General features: G+C 46.8%; 12 protein-coding genes across 12 annotated transcripts; 5 read left to right on the top strand and 7 right to left on the bottom strand.

The window, feature by feature from the left end:
• Positions 1–346: 346 nt before the first annotated feature.
• On the bottom strand, positions 347–3,340 carry I302_103337 (uncharacterized protein; the record flags this gene model as incomplete). The annotated part of the gene is made up of 11 exons (XM_019188709.1): positions 347–646; positions 704–751; positions 815–1,593; positions 1,650–1,720; positions 1,776–1,877; positions 1,935–2,070; positions 2,132–2,249; positions 2,314–2,402; positions 2,527–2,888; positions 3,003–3,108; positions 3,196–3,340. The coding sequence occupies 11 exons, from the start codon at positions 3,338–3,340 to the stop codon at positions 347–349; spliced, it is 2,256 nt and encodes a 751-aa protein (XP_019048271.1).
• Positions 3,341–3,702: 362 nt separating this feature from the next.
• I302_103336 (uncharacterized protein) lies at positions 3,703–5,601 on the top strand (the record flags this gene model as incomplete). Its single annotated transcript, XM_019188708.1, has 7 exons — positions 3,703–3,716; positions 3,781–4,584; positions 4,696–4,798; positions 4,858–5,039; positions 5,111–5,174; positions 5,258–5,418; positions 5,523–5,601. The coding sequence occupies 7 exons, from the start codon at positions 3,703–3,705 to the stop codon at positions 5,599–5,601; spliced, it is 1,407 nt and encodes a 468-aa protein (XP_019048270.1).
• A 300-nt stretch (positions 5,602–5,901) lies between these two features.
• I302_103335 (uncharacterized protein) lies at positions 5,902–6,624 on the bottom strand (the record flags this gene model as incomplete). Its single annotated transcript, XM_019188707.1, has 1 exon — positions 5,902–6,624. The coding sequence occupies one exon, from the start codon at positions 6,622–6,624 to the stop codon at positions 5,902–5,904; it is 723 nt and encodes a 240-aa protein (XP_019048269.1).
• A 1,151-nt stretch (positions 6,625–7,775) lies between these two features.
• On the top strand, positions 7,776–8,276 carry I302_103334 (uncharacterized protein; the record flags this gene model as incomplete). Its single annotated transcript, XM_019188706.1, has 2 exons — positions 7,776–7,901; positions 8,115–8,276. 2 exons carry the CDS (start codon positions 7,776–7,778, stop codon positions 8,274–8,276), a joined length of 288 nt encoding a protein of 95 aa, XP_019048268.1.
• Positions 8,277–8,605: 329 nt separating this feature from the next.
• Positions 8,606–9,653, bottom strand: I302_103333 (uncharacterized protein; the record flags this gene model as incomplete). Its single annotated transcript, XM_019188705.1, has 5 exons — positions 8,606–8,683; positions 8,804–8,959; positions 9,072–9,193; positions 9,275–9,452; positions 9,543–9,653. 5 exons carry the CDS (start codon positions 9,651–9,653, stop codon positions 8,606–8,608), a joined length of 645 nt encoding a protein of 214 aa, XP_019048267.1.
• A 449-nt stretch (positions 9,654–10,102) lies between these two features.
• I302_103332 (uncharacterized protein) lies at positions 10,103–14,203 on the top strand (the record flags this gene model as incomplete). Its single annotated transcript, XM_065869652.1, has 13 exons — positions 10,103–10,145; positions 10,199–10,332; positions 10,387–10,595; positions 10,680–10,762; positions 10,834–11,177; positions 11,245–11,483; positions 11,539–11,660; positions 11,720–12,015; positions 12,073–12,291; positions 12,348–13,190; positions 13,263–13,338; positions 13,436–14,091; positions 14,165–14,203. 13 exons carry the CDS (start codon positions 10,103–10,105, stop codon positions 14,201–14,203), a joined length of 3,303 nt encoding a protein of 1,100 aa, XP_065725724.1.
• A 306-nt stretch (positions 14,204–14,509) lies between these two features.
• I302_103331 (uncharacterized protein) lies at positions 14,510–15,097 on the top strand (the record flags this gene model as incomplete). The annotated part of the gene is made up of 1 exon (XM_019188703.1): positions 14,510–15,097. The coding sequence occupies one exon, from the start codon at positions 14,510–14,512 to the stop codon at positions 15,095–15,097; it is 588 nt and encodes a 195-aa protein (XP_019048265.1).
• Positions 15,098–15,314: 217 nt separating this feature from the next.
• On the bottom strand, positions 15,315–15,813 carry I302_103330 (uncharacterized protein; the record flags this gene model as incomplete). The annotated part of the gene is made up of 5 exons (XM_065869651.1): positions 15,315–15,464; positions 15,541–15,559; positions 15,632–15,648; positions 15,732–15,747; positions 15,806–15,813. The coding sequence occupies 5 exons, from the start codon at positions 15,811–15,813 to the stop codon at positions 15,315–15,317; spliced, it is 210 nt and encodes a 69-aa protein (XP_065725723.1).
• A 625-nt stretch (positions 15,814–16,438) lies between these two features.
• On the bottom strand, positions 16,439–18,117 carry I302_103329 (S-adenosylmethionine synthase; the record flags this gene model as incomplete). The annotated part of the gene is made up of 5 exons (XM_019188702.1): positions 16,439–16,545; positions 16,617–17,287; positions 17,350–17,600; positions 17,711–17,819; positions 18,065–18,117. 5 exons carry the CDS (start codon positions 18,115–18,117, stop codon positions 16,439–16,441), a joined length of 1,191 nt encoding a protein of 396 aa, XP_019048264.1.
• Positions 18,118–18,545: 428 nt separating this feature from the next.
• Positions 18,546–21,105, bottom strand: I302_103328 (uncharacterized protein; the record flags this gene model as incomplete). Its single annotated transcript, XM_065869650.1, has 13 exons — positions 18,546–18,596; positions 18,728–18,748; positions 18,818–18,876; positions 18,959–18,965; positions 19,034–19,245; positions 19,355–19,485; positions 19,556–19,631; positions 19,707–19,812; positions 19,900–19,984; positions 20,097–20,236; positions 20,338–20,453; positions 20,561–20,650; positions 20,778–21,105. The coding sequence occupies 13 exons, from the start codon at positions 21,103–21,105 to the stop codon at positions 18,546–18,548; spliced, it is 1,422 nt and encodes a 473-aa protein (XP_065725722.1).
• A 749-nt stretch (positions 21,106–21,854) lies between these two features.
• I302_103327 (serine/threonine-protein phosphatase PP-X isozyme 1) lies at positions 21,855–23,666 on the bottom strand (the record flags this gene model as incomplete). The annotated part of the gene is made up of 9 exons (XM_019188700.1): positions 21,855–21,987; positions 22,101–22,156; positions 22,217–22,285; positions 22,359–22,423; positions 22,486–22,561; positions 22,675–22,961; positions 23,043–23,133; positions 23,400–23,523; positions 23,641–23,666. 9 exons carry the CDS (start codon positions 23,664–23,666, stop codon positions 21,855–21,857), a joined length of 927 nt encoding a protein of 308 aa, XP_019048262.1.
• A 580-nt stretch (positions 23,667–24,246) lies between these two features.
• I302_103326 (uncharacterized protein) lies at positions 24,247–26,010 on the top strand (the record flags this gene model as incomplete). Its single annotated transcript, XM_019188699.1, has 2 exons — positions 24,247–24,733; positions 24,848–26,010. The coding sequence occupies 2 exons, from the start codon at positions 24,247–24,249 to the stop codon at positions 26,008–26,010; spliced, it is 1,650 nt and encodes a 549-aa protein (XP_019048261.1).
• Between the last annotated feature and the right edge of the window lie 231 nt (positions 26,011–26,241).

The raw sequence follows: 26,241 nt of genomic DNA, 5'->3' as shown, positions 1-26,241 counted from the left end.
ATATAATTGAAAATGAAATAGAATAAACCCCTCAATCCAAGAGGAATCAAAGAGGCGAAAAAGGACTGTATGACCAAGAAAGAAGATTGAGAGTAAGCGAATATGAGACCCCCCCTCAATCAACCCTATTCTATCTATTCAATATCTCTCTTGCAAGTATGATACCTTCTCTCTCCCTCTACCTCTAATTCTGTAAGCTGAATATACTTTACCTTTGTACAAAATGTTGTTTTAATTCGATGTGATTTTCGTTTCTGTTGTTTTGCTGTACAGTCACGTTCGACTCTCTTCCCCCAAAAAGGCGATCGTTTCATCCCATCAAAGTCCTTCTAGTGTCATACGCTTCCTATTCCTTCTTCTTCCCCGCTGCCACCGGTGTAGCACTACCACCTTCCTTACCCTCGCCTACATCCTTTCTTCCCAATCCACCACTGATCGACCCAAATCCTCGTCCACCTCTACCTCCCCTGAACCCACTCGAGCCGCCTCGACCGCCTCTACCCCTGAAACCACTATCTACGAAAGACCTCGCGGGAGGGTTGGACACCGTAACTGAGATTGTTGCATCCTTGATCTTTCCCCCTTCAGCGACTTTCAAGGCAGAGTTCATATCTTCTTCATTTGCGAAATCGACGTATCCGAAGTCCTGCAATCATACGTCAGCTTCACGTCCTTAGGCGAACCCCACGAAATCGAAACTGACTTTTTGCTTGTTCGTCAGTCTATCGGAGATGATCTTGACTTGGACGATCTGCGATACATTGTCAGTCAGTTGAAATCATTGGGTTGCTATATATAGCCCCTGCCAACTCACCTTGTCAGCTTGATCCTTGAACAGACCCTTGATCTCCTCCTCAGTGGTAGGTACAGGCAATCCCTTGAGGTATAAAGAGGTTGGTTTCTTGCTTCTCACCTCGCCCGAGCCCTCTCGACTATGAGCAGGTTTGACACCTTCCTTAGACTCTGTTGAGGTGTTTCCAGCTTCGCTTGATGCGCCGTTAGTCGAAGCATCGTTGGTCGCCGCAGCTACCTTCTTGGTGTCATCCTTGACGGTCTTGTCGGAAGAAGCGGTAGAAGCAGTGGCAGGCTTGGCAGTTGTAACTGGAGTTGGGGGTTTAACAGGTCCAGAAGGTGGTGGTTTCGTAGTAGAAGTAGAACCAGGTTTAACAGCCTCGACGATCTTATCCTTCACCGCGCCAGCAGCTGCAAATGCTTGACCGGCAATGTTACCACCTCTTCCACGAGGCTGAGTAGGAGGTTTGACAGGGATAGAGCCGTTCGTAGCGGCAGTGGAAGAGGCAGGGGCTACAGGTGCAGGTGAAGCTGTAGTGGCAGAAGGAGGTAGAGGTCGACCTGAATTCGCTCGGTTCAAGCCGTTCTTGAAAGCGTTGGGACCAGTTGGTGCAGTGTTAGACGGTTGTCCAGGTTTGGTTGCGGTAGCAATGCCTGGGCCGAGAGGTGCTCGAGTAGGTGCAATGGATTTGGGTTGTTCCGCAGCATCAGGGCGTCGAGCGATGGGGGCAGCTGTGGACGCGAGGATAGGAGCTGATGGTGGAGCAGGACCTTGTCCACTTCGATGAGCAAAGTTAAGGCCTACGAGGCGTCAGCATGCAGCTTACAGTGACGATTATAGTGAGCAAGCAACTCACCAGCTGTCTTTGTTTCCGCTGATACTCTGCTATCGGTGATGGAAAGTACCATATGGCCGCACGAGGCATCACTATTGGCTTTGTTAGCTATAGGAAGATCCATGTCACTGGGCAACAGCCACTCACGAGAGAATCCAATTCCATGTATTTGTCCATGTGTGATCTGTCTCTACAGGCATCTTCGAAACAGCAGAGGTGATCTTTTTCAATAGCGCTTGTTGTTGCTCGCTAAGCGAAGACTCGATCAGCTTGAGATTCCCTACAAAGGTATCGTGCCAAACACACCTCATGCTACTATCCACTTTATCTCGTACAGCATCGTACACTTCGTTGAAATGACTAGAAGCGGCCAGTAGTTTCTGTTGATATTGGTCGTACTTCTCATGGATCGAGAATTCGTTGAAGGAGACAGGATATCGGACTAAGAAGGGTGTCGTCAATGTTACCATCTCTTTCAGTGAGCGGAAGGAGCGTATAATTACAGTGCAGACCACCTGATATGGTGAGATCGGCCTTCAAAGCGTTGGCGATCAACGATAACAGTCCATTACGAATGGGTGCTGATGAGATCAAAAGACGAGTTTCGGATGCGTCGTATACCTGAAAGGTTCCATTAAATTCAGTCTTCCTTCCCAAATGGAGTAGGTTATGCGATGTTACTTACTCGTTGAGCGGTATCTATCAACTCTCCCATCTGCAATGCACTTGCCCACATCGTACCAGATCCACCAGCTATGGTAGCGAATCCCTCGCCTGAAATGATTGTCAGCGCGGTATGGTAGGAGACGCTCATCAACGGACATACCATTGTCGACTGCACATACACCTTATCAGCTGAATTCTATGACGAGACACATAGGTTGTTAAGCTGACTTACACATCTTATGAGGAGTTACTGCACCACCCAGCCCAAACAATCGCAACTTCAATCCACCAACATCCACCACTCTCGAAGTAGCTTCATCGATGATGAAGAGGTTGTTCACTTCGTATTCACCGGTCCTGAACTTCTCTAACACTCTAACATCTTCAATCAATCCCCATACCGTAAATACAGGTACGGGGAAGTTGATTGCACCGGAGAGGAGATGAGGAAATTGGGAGAGAGGGAAGTGTACAGAAGAGTTGTTCAGTTGTTCGATCAATGACTTTCTATCTGTGTCTAATTCGTTGGATAGTAGTTGATTTCGAGTTGCGGGTGGTATCAATGGCGAGTAGGTGATGAGGTGTCGCAAAATTCTATGTAGACGTGATGTAACGATATACCGTCAGCTGATCTGATACCTTTCCTCCTCGATGGCCTTTCATCATACGGCATGAAGAGGGCAGATGGTGGAAGATGATTTGACCTACCTATCTCCCATACGTTCTACACTGTCTGCGTTCATGAACCCGAAGTCACCAGTATGAATGACAGCAGTAGCTTCATGTTCTCTTATGAGCCTGTTCAACTCGTGGTCTGTGCGTGTTCATGATCACCACCAAGGAAGGAAGGTGAGTTCGATGGTCAGCTATGCTCTTGGTCCCGGTGAAACAGCTGACTTACAATCACCACGGATATCCGCTACGCATAAGATTCTGCCTGTCTTCCCTGCCAGTACTACCCTAGGAGCTGTAGAGGAAGAAGGAGTGGTCTTTTCCGTTGAGGAATGGGGGACATCACCGTTGGTCCTAGCAGGTTGAGCTGTCATTTTGAGATTGGATTCGATAGTTTCCAGCTGTTTGAGGGTATTTATAAGTCGTTACAATCCTGAGAGTATACTTGCCGCTGGTCTGAGGAGGGGCGATCTGAGAAGATACAAAAGGAGGAGATTGGATTGAGATGATGAAGCGGAAGAGGAAGAGGAAGAGGAATGATCAAATGTGTCAATGTCATGCATCATGCGGTCAACGGTGGCCAACTCGACGTGTTACGTAACAGTTCATTCGCGACTGCTACTACTGCATCTTGAGTTGACCACATATAGACCCCAAAAACATCATGCTGCAATCTTGATCCTCTCATCTTTCTCTGTACCACTTACCACTGGAAGCATACATCGAGCACATCACCATGTCATTCGGAGGGTGAGCTAACTCAGTCCACCATCTATCCTGTATGACCTAGCTGATTGACATGATGTACTCGTAGCTTCAAATTCGGAGCGTCCTCCACAACCCAACCTTCTGCTCCTCAATTGTCAGTTACCAATCCCACACCAGGTACGACCCCTTCGACAGCAGCAGCACCATTCTCATTCGGTAATCCCAGTACCTCTCAACCTGCTACCGCCACAGGTGCTACTTCAGGTGGAGGTTTATTCGGAAGTTTAGGTGGTCAACAGCAGCCAGGTCAAGCTGGTACTTCCCTCTTTGGTGCTAAACCTGCAACGGGAGGTGGTCTGTTCGGCTCAACTACTACTCAACCTCAACAGCCTGCTGCAGGTGGAGGACTGTTTGGATCTACTGCTACCCCACAACAACCTGCTGCTGGTGGGGGAGGATTGTTTGGATCTACTTCAACTCAGCCTCAACCTGCTACCTCAGGGGGGTTATTCGGATCTACCAACCAAGCAAAACCAGCTACTGGAGGAGGTTTGTTCGGATCCACCACTCAACAACCTAGCACCACCGGAGGAGGATTATTCGGGTCTACCACCGGAGGAGGAGGTTTGTTTGGATCGACCAATGCTCAATCGTCAACTCAACAACCCCAACAAAATAGCTTATTCGGCTCAACCAACCAACAGCAACAGCCTCAACAATCATCTTCGATATTCGGTCAAGCTGGTCAACCTCAATCTTCTTCCTTGTTTGGTCAGACCGCTCCTAGTAACACGCAGAATCAACAATTACAGACTTCAACGAGTAATCAGAATAATGGGGGAGGTATAAGTAAGACAACGAAGTTTTCGGAGTTGCCTGAGGGCGTGCAGAAATACATTGAGCAGATGGAGTGAGTTGTCGTCTCCCATTTCACTCATTTACGCAGGGAAGGTCCACCTTCTTCATCTACAACGGTTTTTCTCATAGGAGAGAATGCACTTGACTGACAATCGACGTGTAGCACCGTTATCAAAACGCAAAAAGCTCAGGGATCAGGTATGAACATTGAGGGATTGGGAAGAGCGATCTGGCAAACTAGCTTGGATGTGAAGGCTGCTCATGAGGTGAGCGAGATCGCTTGCTCATCATCTGACACTGTACTGACTTGTCTATGACCTCATAGGAACACTCTGCAATCTCACATACCCTCAAATCAATCTCCACCTCCCTTACTCAACTTCGAGAGCGGATGATCAACGAAGGACGCGATGTCGAACGAGTCAAGGAGATCTGGGATGTATATAGATCTGCCGAAGGAAGGATGGGTCAAGTGAGATTGGGCGCATATAGGGAGTTCCCCCAGGAGTGAGTTGTAGACTTGGTTTTCTTAAACACAAGGGACCTGAAAGCTAACTCGCTATCATGGTGACAATTAGGTTCTTCGCTAAGATTGCGGATCAGATGGAAGAGAGGGTAGGAAGGTATAAGAAGACCATATCTGTGAGTTGGCTCCCTCACGGCCATTAAAAGCGACCTCACACCTGAAAGAGAGCCGAGCAAATGCTAAATCTGTTGACATGTAGCAACTCAACCGAGCCATCGTGTCCCTATCATCGGAAGTTCATACACCATCTCCACAAGCTATTGCCCAGACTATCCAGAATCACCAACAGGCAATGTTGACTTTGGCTGCTCAGTTGGATGGGCTGCAGCTGAGGATGAATGGCTTGAGATCTGCTTTTGCGTGAGTTGATGACCGTTATTCACTGGTCTCGCCAGATTGGCTAGTCATACTTGGTTCTCAAAGTGTAAATGCTAATTGTGATTCTCTTCTGACAATACCCGCAGCGAGGAATGGAGAGAGAAGACTGGGAGTGTGAGGGATCCATTCGAAATTGCACGAGAAGAGAAAGCTGTGAAGGCTTAGAGTTGTCGGACTATCGTTTCCCAAAATCTCGACGGAGGTGTCGTCTCCACCTCATCATACTCAGCATGTATCACGACAAATCATGAATCTTACACAGTACATGACATCAAGTACATTTACTTTGTTATTCCTTATTCTGGTCGGTACAGTATGCAACACAAATGTACAACTAGTGTACAGCTAATCTCACAGAAATACAACCTATCCTACAGCTAACTTTACAGATATACAAATTACTCATCAGAATCCTGAAGTTACCTAATATCTCAACCCCTCTTTCGACCAAATCGCATCATCCATTCACCTTCTCAAAGGACTCGGACTATTATTACCCATAGAGAACGATACTTTCCTATGATGTCTTGACCCGGCAGAGTACGAACGGGATCTACCCAACTGACATTCCTCGCACCCCTCCACTCCTGGTGCACCGCCACTCCCCCTCCTTCTAGGTGGAGAAGGCTGGTTGTATCCCAAACTGGGTGAAGCAGGGTATACCTCACTATGAGCCAATCCACTAGCAATGGTAGGAGTCATCCTCTGATGATTCCCCCATGAAGCGGGCATCCAACCTGCCTGACTCCCATTCGCACCTAGCACGGGTGTCGGTCCAATCGCACCCACCGAAGAGGGGTCGGGCGCGTGAGCTTGATGGGCTCGTCCGAGAGAACCACTCCATCCATCATCCTCCCTCGGCAAGGTCATTCCACTTCCAGCGAAGGACGGAGCAATCATAGACCTACCCGATCGTCCACCAGCTATGATTGATCCTCCCCCCATCTGGTTGTGATTCTGCATAGCCACGACGTTCTCCGATGCGGGGATGTACGTTTCCCCGGAATAGGGTGCCCACGGATTACGCAGCCCGTTGGGAAGGACTGATCCTGGCATGTGTGGTTTGGGAGGGAGGATGTCGATGACGCGTGCGGGGCCTGTGGTAGGCATGGGTGAACAGCCGCGGTGGTATGAGATTGGTGGGAGGGAGTGAGGGTGGATAGGCGTGGGTGTTACGTTGATTGGCATTGGGGTGGCGACAAGATTGAGTTTACTGTAAGATAGAAGTCGAGTTTGTTATTTGTGGCTTATTGGTTGTGGACTATCAAAGTCTGTATCAATGTGATTTATATCTCAGGATCAATCTGAGGGTGATGCAATGCGATGTGATGCAATACCGACTCGATCGATATGATTAGGAATAGATAAACGAAACGATATCAAGTATTCGTTGCAGATAGGTTTCATGGCATCCCATCCAGTGAACACTTTTCATCCCACAAATTTCAATGTCGTCACACATTTTTCACGTAAGTTTGGAAGATCCAACCTTTCTCTTCTCGCCATTGACTCATCAAAAGATCTCGTCCATTGGATTGTGGGATAATACGTACATCCCTTCATTTGGCTCGTTCCCCGGCTTGGACGGGAGAAAGGTAAAATGCTATTTGGTGTTGTCCTGCTGTATGAATCAAAAGAGGTCAGTATGATGATACGTATACAAGAGGGACTAGTGTTGGGATAGTGGATCATCCTTGGAAAGATGGACAGATGGATCAAAGGAAGGCTGGAGAAGACCTTCAAAGGTGTTTGTTATGGGATGACGATGGTCTGTTCAAAGGATGAGGATGATGATCGTCTTATGAATGCCCTTATACTGATCTGGAAGGATGATATGGTACAAGGCTTTTGGAGAGAGGCTGTAAATCAACGTTCCGTGCATAGGCATAGGTGTGGCACCGAGTTGAGTATGATCGGAACAAGTCATCTACACATCATTCGATAGTGTGTAATACCGATCAATTTAGCATCCTGTATGTCTCTGAGAGATGGATGTGCTTGCTTGCGGATATCCCTCCTCAGTGCAGACCAGAATGCAAACTCAGGAAGGATCCACTCCTGTTACTACTCTATATGCCACTGTGTCTGCTGCGAAGAGTGCGACCGGCGATCGCCGCCACACTACACGCTACACGAGAAGCTGAGTGACGTGACAACGATGAATTAATCTCACTGTTGTCTGTCCAGATAGACCTGTGAACCAAACATCATATAACAATCCTGCATCGCTATCAATTGTATCAAGCTCGTAGATCATCCCCACTGTCAGAGACATCACTCTGAACGGACGACAAAACGATCGCACACCCACGATTAGATCACGACTGTACCAGCCCATCATGTCAAAAGGAACTCAATTCGTCACTCTCGCTATCCCCTCCATCATCCTCTACCTCTTGGCTCTGGTTCACATCCTCCCTGTACCGCTTATAAGTCAGGAGATAGCTGATCAGATCTTGCCTGTCGTGAGTCATCCACTCTGTACCGTGCATGATGAGCGAGGATTGCTGATGTGGGGATTGATTATACCATACCTTAATCCTTTGTCATTCTACGACTGTATCATATACCGATTCATCGTAATTCACTACCTCACCGCATGCACCTACATCAATTCCATGTCATCATCCCGACGATATTTGGTCAAACTTAATACCTCAACCTCGCCAACACTACAGCTCCCATTCTGGTTATTGGTCACCTTTGGCTCTTACTCCCTCTCATCTCTTGGTCTAGGCCTGGTGAGGTTCCACGATACACCTGAAGCGTACGAGAGTCTTTTAAGGGAGATCAGTCAAGCTAAGGATGAATTGAGGGATCATGGAGTGTCGGTGGATTAATTGACGGCGTTGTAAATAGATGAAGACGGTATGTGATATATGGTACGAAAGACTACATTCCTCCTATCTCGGAAGGGAGGATGTCTTCAGGTTCAAATTATTGGAGATTCTCAACATAGCTCATTATCGCAATGCGAGCAACGGGACATGAGAACTGCACAGTATACTTGTACATATCATATCACACAGGTGGTATCTATCGTATTATCACAAGAATCACGGAATATAAGATAATATTACAATATCGATAACGAGTCCCTCAGCTCGTCTATCCCCTCTGCCATTCTATCCACATCTCGTGTATTCTGAAATCACTCATGACCCTCACCCTAACCAAGCAGCTCTTGCATCTCACGACGCATACGTTGGATCTCTTCTTCCGACTCTTCCTCGTCTTCTTTGTTCTCCTATGTAGTCACGATCAAGTATCAGCGGGCAAGAATGGACATAATACAATATTCACCCGTCATAAGATCCAGATTTATGACCGGTGGAATGATGTAAGACAAATAGGAAGGTTCACTCACCGGCAAGGCATCCCCGACTTTACCAGCCTGTCCTAATTTACCGTCTGTCAGTTCGAACAGGACCTTATCGACCTCAGCGTCTGCTTCCTCTTCCAACTCCTCGTCGTCGTTGACCGAGTCGAGGGTCTCTTCCATCATCTCTTCCATTATGCCGCTCTATAGTTTACCAAGAGAGATCAGCTTATGACTGGCGAGGGGTGTGATCTGGAGATGATTGAGATACCCTGGATGATAGTATGGGTGTGTAGATGAAACAAAAAGCACCCACCTTCATCATCTCCATACTCATCTCTCGCATCGTAGCGCTCAGCTGAGGTAGCTTGACCAATGCATTGGTGGTTTTCATGATTTCCGTTGATTTTTGGAATGCCCCCGTCACCTTCACCATGGCTGATATCGCATATAACATCAGCCCCGACCAAACCACGTAAAGCACTTTTGCCAAACTTCGCAGTGAGCAGATCCACTCACACAACTGATGCTGTAATTGCATCCCGACCGATCTGACCCTAGCTTTACTGCTCTCCAATCTATCTCTCTGCTTGTTCGCTCGCACTATCTCCTTGGCCAGTAATTTGGCAGATTTCACATCGTTCTTCTTGGCTAGCTGTTTGAGCTCTATTCGAGATTTGGATGTTGCCACTTCGAGCTGTACCAAATGCATCGGGAGGAGGTCAACATCCAGGAAGATACGTACGAATGATTAGGATGGGAAGATGAAGTTGGATGCGGAACGTACATTACGTATCTCCCTGTCTAGCTGTCTCTCCTGCTGTCTGAGCTTCGCTTGCCATCCCCTCACTTTCTCTTCGGGTGTTGGACCGTATATCCATCGGTTGATTGATTTCATCGTGAGAGCAGGTGGGAAGGGTTGAAAGGAGTGGTGAGTGAGTTAGGTGGGCAGAAGCGAGTGTGTAGGTCGATGCTTCGACTGGTGAGATACGAGTTCGAGCTTTCCGGGAGCGAGGATTATTCTGAGATATGTACTTTATGATGGTCGTTGTTTAGGGAGTAAAAATGGCAAAAGTGAAGTAGAGAGATATAAGTAGATAGTGGACTGACGCACAACGACGCTTGCCTTTACCGGTTGTGTATAGTGAGACTGACGGGTATAACGGAGATTGAGCGCATCTCCGTGGCAGTCGAGTGATGTTGTTGCTGTTCCTGAATATACTGAGTATATAGTGTCGGTTGACTGGGTTTAATCAAGAGGTTCACTTCATAATCCTTGGGTCTATCTGTTCTCGCTTTCTTCCTCTTCTTCCTCAACTATTACCAGGGTGCAGAGACGGACTGAGAATGTGGCTCATAACAGCCATAGGACCAGTCCACGGACAGAATAGTGAGCTAGATCTCTGGCCCCAATTAGCACAGCTAACACATGAATGATCGCAGAGTTCACATTCGCCCTTCAACAAGGAAGCGAGTATATCGTAGGGAGGGATGAATCATGCGATATACGATACGAAAGTAAACATGTCAGACCTAGGGAAGGTACTTTGGTGGTAGATCACTGGGATCCTACTCAGGTGGGCATTCCTCCCTCGCTCATCCATGACGTTACGCTGATATATGTCAATCAGCCAACGAAACCACCGTCATTGAAGTGGAGATTGGAACCTAAGAAGTCAGGGGCATACGGTACGATCAAAACTCTCGGTCTGATTGATTTATCGGATATCGGATCGATAGAACGAGAAGATTATGAAATTACTGAGATCAAGGATAAGCAGGGCTGTTATTTGGAGGAAGGTGTTAATGGGATAGAGTTGGTCGAGGGGATGTGGTTCGTGTGAGTTCAGGTACTCTGGTAAACACCAGAAGCAGCCTTTCTTCAATGGAGACTACCTGATTGACTCATGGATATCTTGATCAGCGCCGAATGGAGGGATCTTATTATACAATATGACAAGTTCAAAGCTGAGAGTGACGAGGTCAACACGATTTTACGCCAATATTGTATGTCTTTCCTCATACCCTTTCCTTCTTGCTCATTACGATTATATACTGACTAATAGCATGACAATCAGGCATCGGCTGGACTCAATCATTCGATACCACTTCACGACCCACCATAGTACTTTCAGCAGCTTACCGATCAAACGTAGACTGCAATTATGCAGTATGTTTCGCAATTCGAATACTATTACCCTCTTATTTACACGCTATCATAAATCGCTTGAAAGCATGCTGGAAGAAAATGGCAGATTCTCAAGATTCATTTGCTTTACCTGATCAAGATGCGGAACAATTCCAACCTGATTTCGAGACTACTCTACAAGCAACTAGGAAAGATAGAAAGGCTTGGTTGCCCGATAAGAGTAGAGAGACAATGTTTAAGGGATGGAAGATCATGGGCCTGAGGGGAAGGACGGTAAGCACATCTCCAGCTAGATCTCTCCAAGTCAAGTAGTGATTGCTGATGATTTTGGAATCTCCAGCAATCAGCCGAGAAACGTTACCTTATTGCTATGGGAGCGGATTATCAAGATATGGATGTCCTAACCAAACCTCTCTCTACTGCTCCAGACTTTGCAGATCGTATAGCACCTTGGCTTAGCTATGTGGACAGTCACGGAGGGAGGGAACAAGCAATTGTGGTATGGTTTTCACCTGTTAAGACGGATTTGCAGAAGAAGGGTATAGATTATACCGCCATTGTGACTCCAACTTGTCATAGGTGAGTTGGTTGGATCATCCAGGTGAATTATATTGGCTGATCGCGATATCATTAGATTGAAATTATATCACTCTCATGGTGGTATACTGTGGGCTTCCGTCAATATGGGATCAGTGCAGGAATATCTTACCCAGTTCGCTTCGAATGTGGGTCAAGGTGGAAACTCTGCTAATAAAGGCGAGCATATGTACTCGAAGCTTGTGTCAGAAGATGATTCTGACGAATGAATTCTGCAGATCGAATATCTTCGTCTGTACCAAACACACAATTCACTGTCCCCGATATTCCTCATCAACCTCAAAGTTCTCAAGTGTTACCGACACCAGGCCCGAGTCAAGCAGGAGCATCTACCCGTCCAGATTTCATACCTTCTACTTTCCCCGATGAGACCGAGCGTGGTATCGGTAGGACAGCTCGATCCCCGTCTGCCGAGTCGAGGCCATCTAGATTGCAACGAAGGACAAGACAAGGTACATCGCCTCTACTGAAGGAGAGAACACCCGAGCCTGAAACGGTCGCTACGGTGAAAAAGGTGAATTTGACTACACGAGCACATGACCAAAGCTGATACATGTCCCCATATTTGTAGCCCCTTCGACGTCGAGCCGGTAAACCTGTAGATTTTACTACCACTCCGGAAAGTCCGCCACGTAGTCACGACAATACCGAAGACGAAACTAGTCAACCTTCTCAACCGCTTTTCTCGCAGGCTAGCTTTGTTCAAGATTCGTTGCCTGCGTTCAGTCAAGTTTCGGTCGTGCCAGCGACACAAAGGACTCAGACTCAATCTATGGTACCGGACAGTATAGTAAGCTTCCCGGTAGACGACTCTACTATAGCCTAGCTTACCATCCGTACGTACAGATGCCCTCGCAATCGCTAGCACCTGGACGTACATCATCTCGTCTGAAACGTCGAGCAGGTGGGGTTCAACCTTCTTTGATTGAAGAGATCGCCGATACCAGTATCAACCTCGAACAATCACTCAAGGATGAAGAAAAAGCTGCGGATATTAGACAACTCTATGAAGACACCAAGACTGGCTCGTTCGCTCCGATGTCATTGTCCTCCAAACGGCCTAGAACAGCAACTAGAATATCAGATGAGGCCGAGTCTTCCGCCACTGTTCGAAGGAGGGAAGGCAGTGCCATGGAAGTAGATGATGATACCTATGGAAGCAGAGGTAATGGTAGAAGTTCACGAACGAAAAGAGCAGCTTCGGAAGAAAGTATCGTACCTCCGCCTGCTCAACGCCGAAGAGCCAGATCCCCATCGGAAGAAGAGGAGGAAGTGGAGCATCGATCGGTCCCAACATCAAGATCGGCCAAGTCAGAGCATATATCACCTGTAAAATCCACCAAAGGGAAATCTCAAGTAGCTACAACGTCAGGACCAAGTAAAGACGAGGCTTTCTTACAAGCTATCAAGAAATCTACCAAAGCGAGATCGGCAGTCGATGAATTGGACAAGGTGTTCAATCAACTGAGAATACCAAAACCGAATGGATCCTCCGCAGTGGTCAAGGCGAACGAGTGGAACGCTAGTATACCTGATTATGCGCTGTTGAACGATTTCGATGATGATTTGAGGGGGAACTTCATTCAGATCGTCAGGAAGGATCTGTTCAGGAGGGATAAGAATGATCAGGCTAATAGGGAGGTGGTCAGGGTGGAAGATGGAAGACCGAATTTCAAGAAATTCAAAAAGGTTTGTTGATCTATCAGCTGCCCTGAACTTTGTCTCTGGCCCTTGGAAAGCTGACAACGTGACACCTCGCAGAAAAATATTGTTAGACGTGAGCCTATGCAGTTGGCTTTGGCTGGTCCGACTATAGAAGACGCGGAGATGGGCGAGCGTGAGTGATGAGATGCTTCATCCCGCCTTTATGGACTGAGCCAACTCATGTTTTCTACGGATCAACAAGCTGACCTTTTATTCTGCTCTGCCCATAGCATACTGGCCCACTCAGACCCTCAAGCCCTCTCGAGGTCGAGGTCGAGGCCAAGCCACCCAAGTCGAAGAGGAAGACGAAGATATGCCTTTACTCCCTCGATCTCGAAAACGATTACTCGGTACTCAGGTCAATCAAGATGATGACGAGCCACCCTCCACCTCACGAAGCAGACAGCGAAGTCGTGTACCCGATACTCAACCTAGTCAAAGTCAAACTCAAACTCCGAGAGTGTCGACCACTCAACGACGTACGAGAGCTCAGAGTGTGCTTAGTGAAGCTGAAAGTGTCGCTACTACCACCACCACCAGCGCGGCCAGATCTACCAGAGCTACAGGTGGGAGAGGGAAGATGAATGAACCTGTAGTACTGGAAGATTCGGATGAAGAGATTGACGAGGGGTTGGATTGGGGTACTTCGACGGGGACAGGTACTGGTCCGAAATCTAGGGGCGGAAGAACGACTACTGGTACTGCTACTCAGGCTAGAACTGGTACCGGAACAAGAACGTTGGAAGGTGATGATCCCCCTTCTACATCTGGTAGACGAAAGACTGCTACTACTCAAGCTTCAAGTATTGGTACGAGAGGGATAGGAACGCAGGCTTCGCAGATCGGGAGAAGGAGATTGTTACCCGCTGATGACGATGATGATATTGTGAGTTTCCGTTCTTACTTGATGAGCAGCGTGGACCTTAACCATACTGATGGTTTTGTTCAATCTATCATAGGCGTTCAAGGGCTTAGGCAAGAAAAGGAGATTGGGTTGAACGATGTAGTATGTATACCTTGCATATTGTATATACTCTTATTATATGTTGTCATGTTATGAGTTATGAAGTAATGAGATATATCATGAACCTGTTTCGAGTAGTCGTCAATGCTCAAAGGATGCGACCATTCTCACTTGAGGCTCCATAGAAAAGGTCGGAGTATCAATTCTCACAATCACAATATCGACTCGAAAAACAACATACTGTACGATAGACATCACACCGTATAAAGTGATGCGCAGATCTTCGTGAACAATCTTTCACTTACAGTACGCAATCCATTCATACCTACACTCACACATGATGATCCCCATATCTCGAACTCGACGATCCAACCCCAAACCCAGATCCAGATCTACCTCACGTACCCCTCCTCCCCAATCATCGACCAACACTAAGAAACCTACTGGCCCCAGCCCAATCATATCATTCATCAACCCATTTTGCGACTCTCCAAATGCTAGGCTCACGAAGGCAGAATATGTATCACCCAGCACCACACCCTCCTTATCGTCTCTTCAAATCAAGGTCCGGAGCATGCCCAAAACGGGGTATGATATCTCGCCTTCCACTAGACCTTCCGAGTCTTCTGGTCCTCCATTCGAACAGGGCCAACGTCAACCTGTGTACACAGAAGGAAGTAAGACAGGAGCCATTCCCAGACCGCGTAGATTATCTAAAGAGGAGCTGAGATCACCGTTGCTTAACGGAAGGTTCGTTCTAAGTACGATCAAGACTGAGGATGGTACGAGTATATTGAGGAGATCTTTGGATTTGGGTTTGGGTTTGGGACGATCAGCTTCAGCTCAATCGTCGAAAGGGAGAGAGAAAGAGAAAGAGGGCGAGATGACCCGGGTTGAGCTTGATATCACTGCTGTGAATCTCAAATGAGCCATAGAGGTCAGTGGACTAGTTAAAAAAGACCTCACTAGTACAAGGTTGTACGACGATATGCGTAAGTAGAAGTTGACCATGAGAGTCACACGGCCATTACATTCGATTGATAATTTACGCTATCATACACACATAAACCGATTCATTCCGTTCGTGCAAGTCGTGTTGTTTGGGTTTGTCCATCATCGATATTCACTTGAGTAGAATCAGCTTCCTAGACCAATTGAGGGAGACTTGCCCCCGACGCGCAACAGAGCAAAGCAAAGCTCACTTGTTCAGCACCTTTCCTCACTTCCTCCAAAGATCGCTTCAGCGTCTCTCGAAGTTTGCTCACCATCTTATCCTCGTCTTTGTCGGGAGGGGGCTACTCGAAAACGTTCGTTCAGCTAATGCATGGGTGGGTGGATGGATATAACAGTACTGTACTGTATAATACGTACAAGTTGGTCGAGCAGGTATCTGATGGGCATGCGAGCAGAGTATAAGCTTATCATATCTTGTAGATGCTCTTGGAAATCTGAATTGACTCACTCGATCTCGTCGATTGTCTACTCGAGTACATCCATCGAGTGAGATACAGATCGTCAAGTAGGTTCAGGTTCTCTCAAGGCTGGACCTGTACTGTACTTACCAGGACTACTGGTATTCTACATACGAGACATTTCAGTCTACCAGCTCGAAGACACGTATAGACACAATACGCACCTGTTCATTTTGCCTTCGAGTGTGTCTTCTCATTCAAATTGCCTGAGGATGCATGAGAAAGTGAGAACATGATCATAAGAACCTATTGTTGTCAGTTGACTTGGTAGTGGTCGTTTTCAGGTTCAAGAAGTGGAGGCCACTACATAATCTCAAATCTTGCTTCTTGGATCAGCTGCTATCCCCAATGAACCATTGCTCCAAAGAAGATTGTGGGCGGTTGAGCGCATTTGCATAGTATTTATGTAAAGCTACGTATGGATTTATGAATTTTGACTATTTTTATATTATCGTCTATAATGTTTTTTATCTGGCCGCAATTACAATGATTGGATCGTAATTCTATTCTATGCGGTAACAAAAAAATAGTACAAGCCTAGGTCCTGCAGTTCTGTGCAAACATGATCTGCAGGTTAAGGGGGTATATAATGGGCGGTGTATATGATGATGCGGGAATATTCGGCAAATCAAAGATGAGAACCAAGAAGAGATAGATCTAAAGGATGAAGGAAAGTGACAGAGCACAACGAGGTGGAACTCGTACCAATGACTTTTTATGGAGATCCAACCAAAGTCATATCAAGAAGAAGACAACCAAAATTACACTTGTGAACCAGTTAACAGCTAACAACCAACTTAGAAGTTAAGTTGTTTGGGTTGTTCCCATGAGTAAGCGGGGTTACCGAAGTGACCGTAAGCGGCAGTCTTGAGGTATTGAGGTTGTTGGAGGTTGAGGGCTTTGACTATAACACATAACAAACCAATGTCAGCAATGTCATCCCTTACACCCATCCGGTACAGAAGTATTACTAACCGATAAGTCCAGGTCGGAGGTCGAAGTTTTGTCTGACGATCTGTACCAACTCGGCATCGGATTTCTTACCGGTACCGTAAGTGTCGACGAAGATGGAGAGGGGTTCGGCGACACCGATAGCGTAAGAAAGTTGGACGAGGGCTCGTCGAGCGAGACCAGCAGCGACGAGGGACTTGGCGATCCATCGGGCAGTGTAGGCGGCAGATCGGTCGACCTTGGACCAATCTTTACCAGAGAAGGCACCACCACCGTGAGCACCCCAACCACCGTAGGTGTCTACGATGATCTTTCGTCCGGTCAAACCGGCATCACCTTGAGGACCACCAATGACGAATCGTCCGGAAGGTTGGATGTGGTAGATGACCTTGTCGTCCAACAAGTTCTTGGGGATGACCTTTTTGATGATCTTCTCCAAGATCTCGGATCGGAGGTCTTCGGTGGTGATCTCCTCGGCGTGTTGAGTGGAGATGACAACGGTGTCAACTCGAATAGGGACCATAGCTCCATCTTCACCCTTCTTGTACTCAACGGTAACTTGGGTCTTGGAGTCGGGTCTCAACCAACCGAGAGAACCGTCTCGTCGAGCAGCAGCCATGGCAGCGTTGAGCTTGTGGGAAAGCATGATGGTGAGGGGCATCATCTCGGGGGTCTCGTCGGTAGCGTAACCGAACCTATAGAAGACAGTACATCAGTCCGTTGTGCTATCATATAACGAATACCAAAAGTTACCCACATGATACCTTGGTCACCAGCACCGATCTTCTCCAAAGCACCGTGGTCCAAACCTTGAGCGATATCAGGAGATTGTTGCTCGATGGCAACCAAGACGTTACAGGTCTTGTAGTCGAAACCTTTGTCGGATGAGTCGTAACCGATTTGCTTGATGGTGTCTCGGACAACTTTTTGGTAGTCTACTTGAGCCTTGGTGGTGATCTCGCCGAAAACCATGATCATACCGGTCTTGGCGGCGGTTTCACAGGCGACCTGGGGGGTGGGGAGGGTCAGCGTTAGAGTAGTACAGATTGCATATGGATAGCAAGTGAAGGGAAGGATAAGGTGGTGGTAGGGGTTGTTAACAGAAAAACCCAACTCACCTTGGAGAAAGGATCTTGAGCAAGACAAGCATCGAGAATAGCATCTGATACTTGATCACAAATCTTGTCTGGGTGACCTTCACCTACGGATTCCGAGGTGAAGAGGAAGCTGTGGGAAGGGGCAGGTCGGCCGAAGTGATAATGAGGGGGAAGGAAGGGATGAGAACGAAGTGAGAAGAGGCGGGCAGCAGTGAGTGAAGAGGAGGAGAAATAACATGGTCAGCTTAATGTCCTTTACAGTTTGATCAAGCCATCCAAACAGACAGGATGGATGCTATATCGCATAAAACGATAAACGTGCGTCCAACCTGATCCTAATCCTCTCATATGAGAAGCAACGGAAGAAACACTCACTGGCCAGGAGCAAGCTCGGCAGAAGGTCCGTTTCCATTTAATACGCCAGTCATTTTGTCTATGTATGTGGTTTTATATGTTTCTTACAAGAAGATAGAAGAGAGAAAGAAAGATTGGAATGAAGATATGAGGATATGAAGATAAAATGACGATTTGGGTTTATTGACTGTCGGATCGAAGGGATGAAAAATCGCAAAAGAAAAAAAAATGTTACGCACGGTCCGTGTCTGTAGAGTATGAGTATGGCACGATTCTCTACTCATGCTAATTGTTATTATGGAATGTCTTATGGCGTGATACGGGAGAACGAGAAATACATTTCAAAGGGATCCCCTGGAAATATAAATACCCTGAGAACATACAGTAGCATACGCGGTGATCACCGATCTCACTCAGATCAAGAGTGGAATTACCGGAGATTGTGGCACAAGAACAAAGAAGCATTCAATACATCCCACACCGGAATACCAAACATCACAAGCTACTTGATCTGGAGGATATGTCTGTACTTGTGTAAAGACCTCATCGTGGGCTATCGACACGGGACACACGACAGAAGAGTCAAATTGGTAATAGTCAAATGGTAAATGAGCAACAAGCACGTCAGCAAAGGACTGGACTATCAATCCAAAGGAGGGTATCGGACAAGTCTGGAATACTCACCTCGAGGTATGGCAATTCGAGCTGATAGAAAACGAACATCCAGTCAACAACGGATCAGAAGCACGAGTAAGTCTCATGATGTACACTTACCTTTTCGAATATCTCTTTTTCGCTATTGACGATGATCTCCCCTCCTTCTTTAACCCAGACTAAACAGCAAATATACGCTCATTAGTGAAGATGCCCTATCTACCCGTTACCAACCAAGCTTTCAGACCTATAGGCACTCACTCCCTTGCTAAGTTGACAGGAGCACGTTCACCTCGTCAGCTCTTATCCACGGATTGTTCAGTCACGACCACTCACGCTCCCCTCAACCCTCTCACCCATAGCATACTCATTCAACACCCACCCCTTCTGGATCGCGCGGTATCTCAAAGCCTTCATAAGAGTATCATCCCCCGTATTACCCAATAACATATACGGCAGGCTCTCGAGGGGACATAGGCGAATATCGATCTGACGATGGATCGAGTTGGGTTTGGGTAATTTGGTCAATGCCAGGACCTTCTTTTCGCCTATATCGCCCAGAGGCTATCAGCTGGACGATCGGTCGGGGTAGTCATACAAGTGACGAGCAAAGAACGCATTCCCCCAGAGGTCAAACAAAATAAACGATGCACTCACCCCTTGAAAACAATTGATCCTCCTCTATCAATCCTTCGCCTATCAACGCACCCATAACCTTCCCCATGAGACTATCACTCGCATATCCCCCTTTCTTGGATTTCTCTTCCCTATCTCGTTTCATAAAAGACCTATGCCATGCCATCAGTTCGGGGTCAGACCCGTTGAGTGACTTGAAACAGCTGGTGAGATTTTACTCACTCGTGCCATACGACCATATCGATATCACTACTTACATACTCGCCTCGTCTGTACGATCCCATGATTGCGAAGCCCACTTTGGTTCGTCCCATCCAACCACATCAGCCCTCATGCCATTCGTCGTGGATAGGGGAAGAGAAGAAGGACTCACAAGTAGGATCAACCTTGTTTAAAGCGTTTTTGATGAGCTTTTCAAATTCCTCCACTTCGCTTCGGGGTATCATCAGGTCCATCTCTTTGTGGTACTTGATAGCGAGCTGTGATGTCAACAGATTAGTATTTCATACCCCTACCGTCCTTTGTTTTACTTCAAGCGGCAGCGCTATATGATGCCCAACGCTCACCTTCTGAGCATCAGTGACCTTCCGTCCAAACTCCTTATCCTTCGCATTCAAAAGATCTTCCAGCGTCCTCGCACCATTATCGACGCTGACAACTTTTCATCAGCCGCTACCTCTATACTCGAATGCAACTATCAAAGAATCTTGGTCCATTCAAGAAAATGGAGAGAGGGAAGTTAGGAGGACAGGTGTCTACTCACTATAATTCGGCTTTCTTCTTCCCAAAGCCATGTACCCTATTAATCATAACCATAGCTTTCCATCTCTCGTCCAGCCCTTCCAGCTCGGGGACGAGACCATGCTCGATGATGTCGCGTATAAGTCGCCAGGTGACGCCGTTCTACACGATTATCCCAAACTTCAGCTCCTGCACCCATGCTTCACGAAGCCATCGATTGCATAGCAAGTATACAGCTAAAGAAGAAACAGAAGCGGACCCACCTCATCAGATAATACACCCTCGATATCCTTCAACTTCAACACCGGCCTACTAACTCCCCCGTCAGGTCCAGCAAGGAGCGAGATCGATCGAAGGGCATCTCGATAATCTGTTGATTCTTTGGGTGCTTTGGGCTATCAGCCAATGCTCAGGATTTGCTCTCATCATGGTGATGGTGGATGGGGAATGAACGATAGTGGATATTTCGGAAAACGGGAAACTCACTGCTGGTAGCTGGTGTAAGTTGTCTCCAAGATTGCATATCCCTCAATGCATCCAAGAGCTGAGCAGTGGGGACAGTCAGGTTGTCGTACTCTGCGTATATATGAAATCAGATAATCAGTCATATGAGAACAAAGAAATGAACATCAGACGATATCAACATGATAAGGTCCTTTCGGAAGATCTGGGCAACAGGTACATGAGGAGGACCAGAACTTACCATCCCCGTAATCCTTCTTAATCGAATTCAAGAACCTAACCCTCTGCGAAGGGGAAGGCATGTCCAAATACTCTTCCGAAGCTAGATCGAGCAGTTCATTCTTCTTCTTCATTTCAATTGGAGAAGTCGAGAATGAACGAGTGGAGTTGATGAGCCCTGTAGACAAGAGCCGGGGACCAGGTCTGAGAGACACGGAAGATGGTTTAGAGCCAGGATATATAATGGCGCTTATCGGTCCGATCCTCGCGGGCATTCTACGAATGAGGAACATATTGGATTGTATTTGGGTGAGCTTGAAGGGGACTCGGATGAGTCTTGAGGAGGACATGTTGAACTGGTTCGTTGGATTATGATTTGTGAATCGGTTGGGTGTCGAGGGAGTAACTACTGTATTGCAAGTTATATACCTTGGTATGGTCCTATCAGCTTCACCAGCTCGTCAATCAACCAATTTGGTAAGACGAGCAATTGAAGGCTATGACTGAGGCCAGTACAGAGATATCATGATTCTCCATTGTAAGTGAAACTTGCAATATCAATAAACCTTCGGTAGGTCATCAGTCATTTCCATAGAGGTCTGTGCGCGCTGTCATATCGACTTATGATCTGATCAGCATCTGAAGGGTGGATAGCTTGGAGAAGGAGAAGGAGCAAAAGGGGAAGAGGGAACCATGAGAACAGGGTGAAACATCCCACACATTCCTTTAGAGTAGTCTTCGCTCGGATCCCTCATATTCGGTGCCTGAATTGCACTGTAGGTTAATTTGATTGATGGCTGATGTCAGACCACAGTATGTATCATGCGTATTCGCTTCACTTCCATGCTGATGCATACTTGATGTATTGGAATGATATTTATACTCTTCTATATACCCCATGAGATTTTCTTATTTGATATGATACAGTTCCTCACCATTAATTACCATACTTGCTTACGCTTTACTCTGATTCAAGATCATTCACACTCCCGCTCGGCTTCGGCTCCTGCAATTTGTTCATTCTATTATGCTATGTTTACAACTACTCTCTAAACCACCACATCTACCAATTATGACCCCAACCAGACCTTCCCCCAATCTACAGGAAATACTCATGCATCATCGGTCTCTTCTGCGGTATACTCCTAGCATCCTGAGGAGCAGCGTCGAACACTTTGTACTCCTGGCGCAGGTTTTCGTCTAGTTCCAACACACTCGCCGTGTTCCCGCATCTATACAATGTACGATATCAGCTAATGACGTCCTATCAATCATATATGGAGAGCTGAAGAATGTGACGTATATGCATTATATATACTCCAGTTACATAGAGAGGAAAACTCACCGATAACAGTAATTCGGCGCCGACCATACCGTCACTATCTTCCTATCGAACATCAACTATACCAGGAAAGTCAGTTGATGATCTCAATGAAGATGTCCAAGATTACCACAACTCACCTTATACCCCTCCATCACCAGCTGATGTGCTCTAGCTATTAATTCTATATCATTTTCATGATTGAATTGCTAGTTCGGATGATGGTCAGCTTAGTTGAGGGTTCGTTTGCTTCATGCAAAGTGAGAGACAGGATCAACTCACCCGCACCACATCATCTCCGAATAGGAAACCCGCTCCTCTAGGTGACATGCCCCATCCGTTTATATCTGCGCGGGAGAAGCCTTCGGTAAGCTATGATCTTTGAGTGTCAAGTTAGATAACAACTTACCATCCGGATCTGACCATAACAAATCGCACATAGGTCCCTCATGCGGTACCTCCTGACGACGATCTATCACTCTTATCTAATACAGTACAGATAGAATCAGTGATAACTCTTTTGCTCATCTTTTTCGGGTCGTTGTTGATCGAGTCAAATCGTTCGAGAGCGACCACCGAAAACAGACCCCCCACTCACATGATCCAACCTAGTCACCTGAGGACTCAACCCCCCATGTACACAAAACACCCTCCCATCCACCACGCACCCCAAACTGAGATAATCAAACACGTCGCAGCAGTATCTCCACACATTCGAGCTACCATATTTCCTCTGGCATTCATCGTAGAACCCATACACCTGGGTGATCTGGCGGGACTCATGATTACCACGAATGAGTGTTATACGGTCGGGATAACGGACTTTGAGGACTAGGAGGAGGAGGAAGGTTTCGACGGAGTGGAATCCTCGGTCGACGAAGTCGCCTAAGAACATGGGATGAGGTCAATATCGTGCCTAGGATATATTCGAAGGGAGGAAAAAGTCAGGAGAACGGTTTAACTCACCCATGAATATGTAGTTTGTCTCTGGACAGAATCCACCTATCTTGAATAGCTCCATCATGTCGAAGAACTGTCCATGTATATCACCGCATATCTGGGGGGTTATCAGAGAGAAGATTCAGCTCTGTTATCAAGAAGCAATAAATAGTTGTTGCTTTGAGGGACATGGGAATCATCATGCTCCACTGCTCTTCTGCATATCTACATATTCCTAAATAACCCTTCTTTCACACATCATCCGCATGTCGAGTGTATATCCTACGCAGCTCAACTGAGAGACAGGCTTGCCTTCCTAGAACGTATGATCCCACAAACATCCTTATCCAGACAGACCATCCACAAAAAGACAAATCAACTCACCGTCACAGGACTATCAACATACTGCACATTCCCTTCCTCCATCAATATCTCTTTGGCCTTCTGACATAACTCCTTGACTGCCGACTCAGGTATTATCTCGCATCGTTTCAGTTGGGCTATTTGTCTAGATGGTTTTCAAGAAAGATAGGTCGGCGAGATTATAATTAGCTTTCTTCCTTCTTTCGTTTCTGCTAACCAGGTGCTGACCAGGGTAGGGCACTGCAAGTGGGATGGTACTCACTTATCCAGGTCGGATGATAATGACATCCTTCTATACTGTGCTTCGAGTTACTATTTACTGACCTCCTGCTTTTTGTAGAAAGGATATAATCGCGTATGATTTTCCTTCTCCGTTATTGAGATGGTCGCGTGCTCTGTATCTTGCCGAGTAAGATGGGGTGGATTTCTATTCGGTTTTCACAAGTCTGTTCTCTCTATGCGATCCTTTTGCGTCAAATTGAGCTTTTATCTCCTGTTACTGATATGACAATATTGGATTCAAACGTCGAATTCGAAGAGTAATGTTCGATATTATCGTTTCTTTCTGGTGGCAAAACAAAAAGGACAAGACGTCAACAGTTGGTTATGTAAGTGAGTAACTCGAATAAATATACCCATAGGTGGAGGTGAGTCACCTATCTCTTGCGATACTCGAGTGGTGAGGAATGATGAACATAGGATTGAATAGCTGTGTTAACACTACTATATATACATCGCTTCTTATATGTGTCATCTCTTCTCTCTCACTCTCACTCTCACTCTACCTCAACAATGTAATCCACAACTCCCTCTTACACCTTTCTATCAGCATAGCATCCGTGAAAGTGGATGAGTAGTAGGAGTAACGATGGAATCAAGCGGAAGTCCCATTCTCACTCCCCTTTCACCCTCCTCTCTCACCTCCCCTCCTCCCCTCTCCTCTGCAGGCCTATCATCAAGAATCACTTCCTCGATTAATACCGTCCATCCAAGATTCAGTACCCTCCTTCCAAACTCGTCAGGATACCTTGCCTTCTTCTCGAGACCCAGACAACAACCTGCGAAGCAACATAGGTCGACATCATTTCCAAGCTACTTTAGGAGTCTACCTGGGAGACTCAATAGGTCTATCTCCTCCATCAGACGGGGTGAGAGCAAGAAGCCGGATTCACCTCCAAGACCTCACCAACATCTCAAGAAAGAGGAGGGAGATGAGAAGCACAGGGAGGAGGGTGAATGGAAAGAGGTTGAAGATGATTGGAAATTTCAAGCTAAAGGGTTGAAAGAAGGTTATATGCAGTGTCTGAACGGGGCGAAGTGTATCACCATCACTGATCCGATTGGTGACTTGACTGGTGAGTACATCTCATACCACGGCTTCCCACACTCCATCACCTCTTCAGCAGCACACGAGATGCCTCGCTATCAAACTGTCTTTCTTCTTGTGAGCTGACGTTATGCGCTTTCAGACGAATACCTCCACTCCACCGTCATAATCTCTTCTTCGCAAGATCCATTCCCCCATCTACCGAACCTGGCCCACCGATCACCTAGAAGACGATCATCTTCCCTCCCCGAGCTCAGACATTCAACCAGCCCAACCGTATCTTCCAAACCCAACTTATCACCTATACCACCCTCACCACTCGTCGAGCCGACGTCATACAAACTCACAAGGGATGTCGATGATAATGGAGTAAACGAGAAAAAAGGCAGGGGACAAACGGAAGATGAGAGAGAGGAAGCGTCTGGTGACAATGCTAGGATACTAGATGTTCGAGCTGGCACGGCAAGCTCATCGACAAGGAGAGTACCTACTCAGAAATCTGTTCATCCGACTCTGGGCCATAAATCGATCGAACTCAATGACATGGCACGTAGACATTCCATCATAGATATAGAAGGTGAAGAGGACGACGCGGATGAAGAAATTGCAACTCCTCGACAGATTGAGGAGGCTGTGCTTGAACCACTCATCTTCCCCGTACCGATGATCAAAAAGACTCTCCTTATCTCCCCCAACCAGACTTTCGAAGTTGACGATACCTCAACACCCAAGACCGATAAGTCATACTCGAGTTCCCACTCTCCAAGTCATATCATCCGACCCTCCGCACCTGCTCCACCACTGACCACCCCATCTCGAGCCAATTCGCTGGTCCTCAACCCAGACGAGTACGAGTACCTCTTATCCCTCCATGCAAACGGTATGAGGAATGCCGGTCAAACACTCGAGAGATCACGTTCCACATCCTCATCATCAACTGCTCGACCTCATGTCAGACCGAACGATACGTTGAATAACGATACTCCCCCGTATTCTCCAGAACTCACCACCCTCCCAATCCAACTAACCACCTCACCTGATAATTTGACTTACCTGCCACCTTCATCCAATATCAGTCAACCGATAATGATGCAGGCAGGAGGTCGAGATGTCTATAGAGAACATCTAAGAAGAGCCGTCGTACAGCATTACAACGATTCGCCTACTCCCACTCCCACCCCCTACACTTCTCAGTCCGAGAGGCATATGCTAGTTGTTCCTCGTCGGGGTGGGGGTGGGAAAGGGTTGAGAAGAGCGTTGGGGAGGGGGTTATGGCATAAGCGGAATAGGAACAATGGGAATTAGAATAAGGACAGTCCTCAATTGGTTGGTTTTGGTGGTTTGGAAGTAAGGATAGGGCATCGAACCTCAATCCTATTGGAATTAAGGATAGGGTTTCAGGTACTCTTGCACGGACAATTTCAAATAGAGTACCATGGTACATTTTCTTCCTTTTCACAATGGACGATTCTTTCTTTCTTTCGCCAAGCAAAGTTGTATAAATCGTAAATCGCATTTGTATCTTATAGATTTAGG

The sequence above is a fragment of the Kwoniella bestiolae genome, chromosome 2, assembly GCF_000512585.2.
Source record: "Kwoniella bestiolae CBS 10118 chromosome 2, complete sequence".
Taxonomy (NCBI): Eukaryota; Fungi; Basidiomycota; class Tremellomycetes; order Tremellales; family Cryptococcaceae; genus Kwoniella; species Kwoniella bestiolae.
This window is presented reverse-complemented; position numbering and strand designations above follow the sequence as displayed.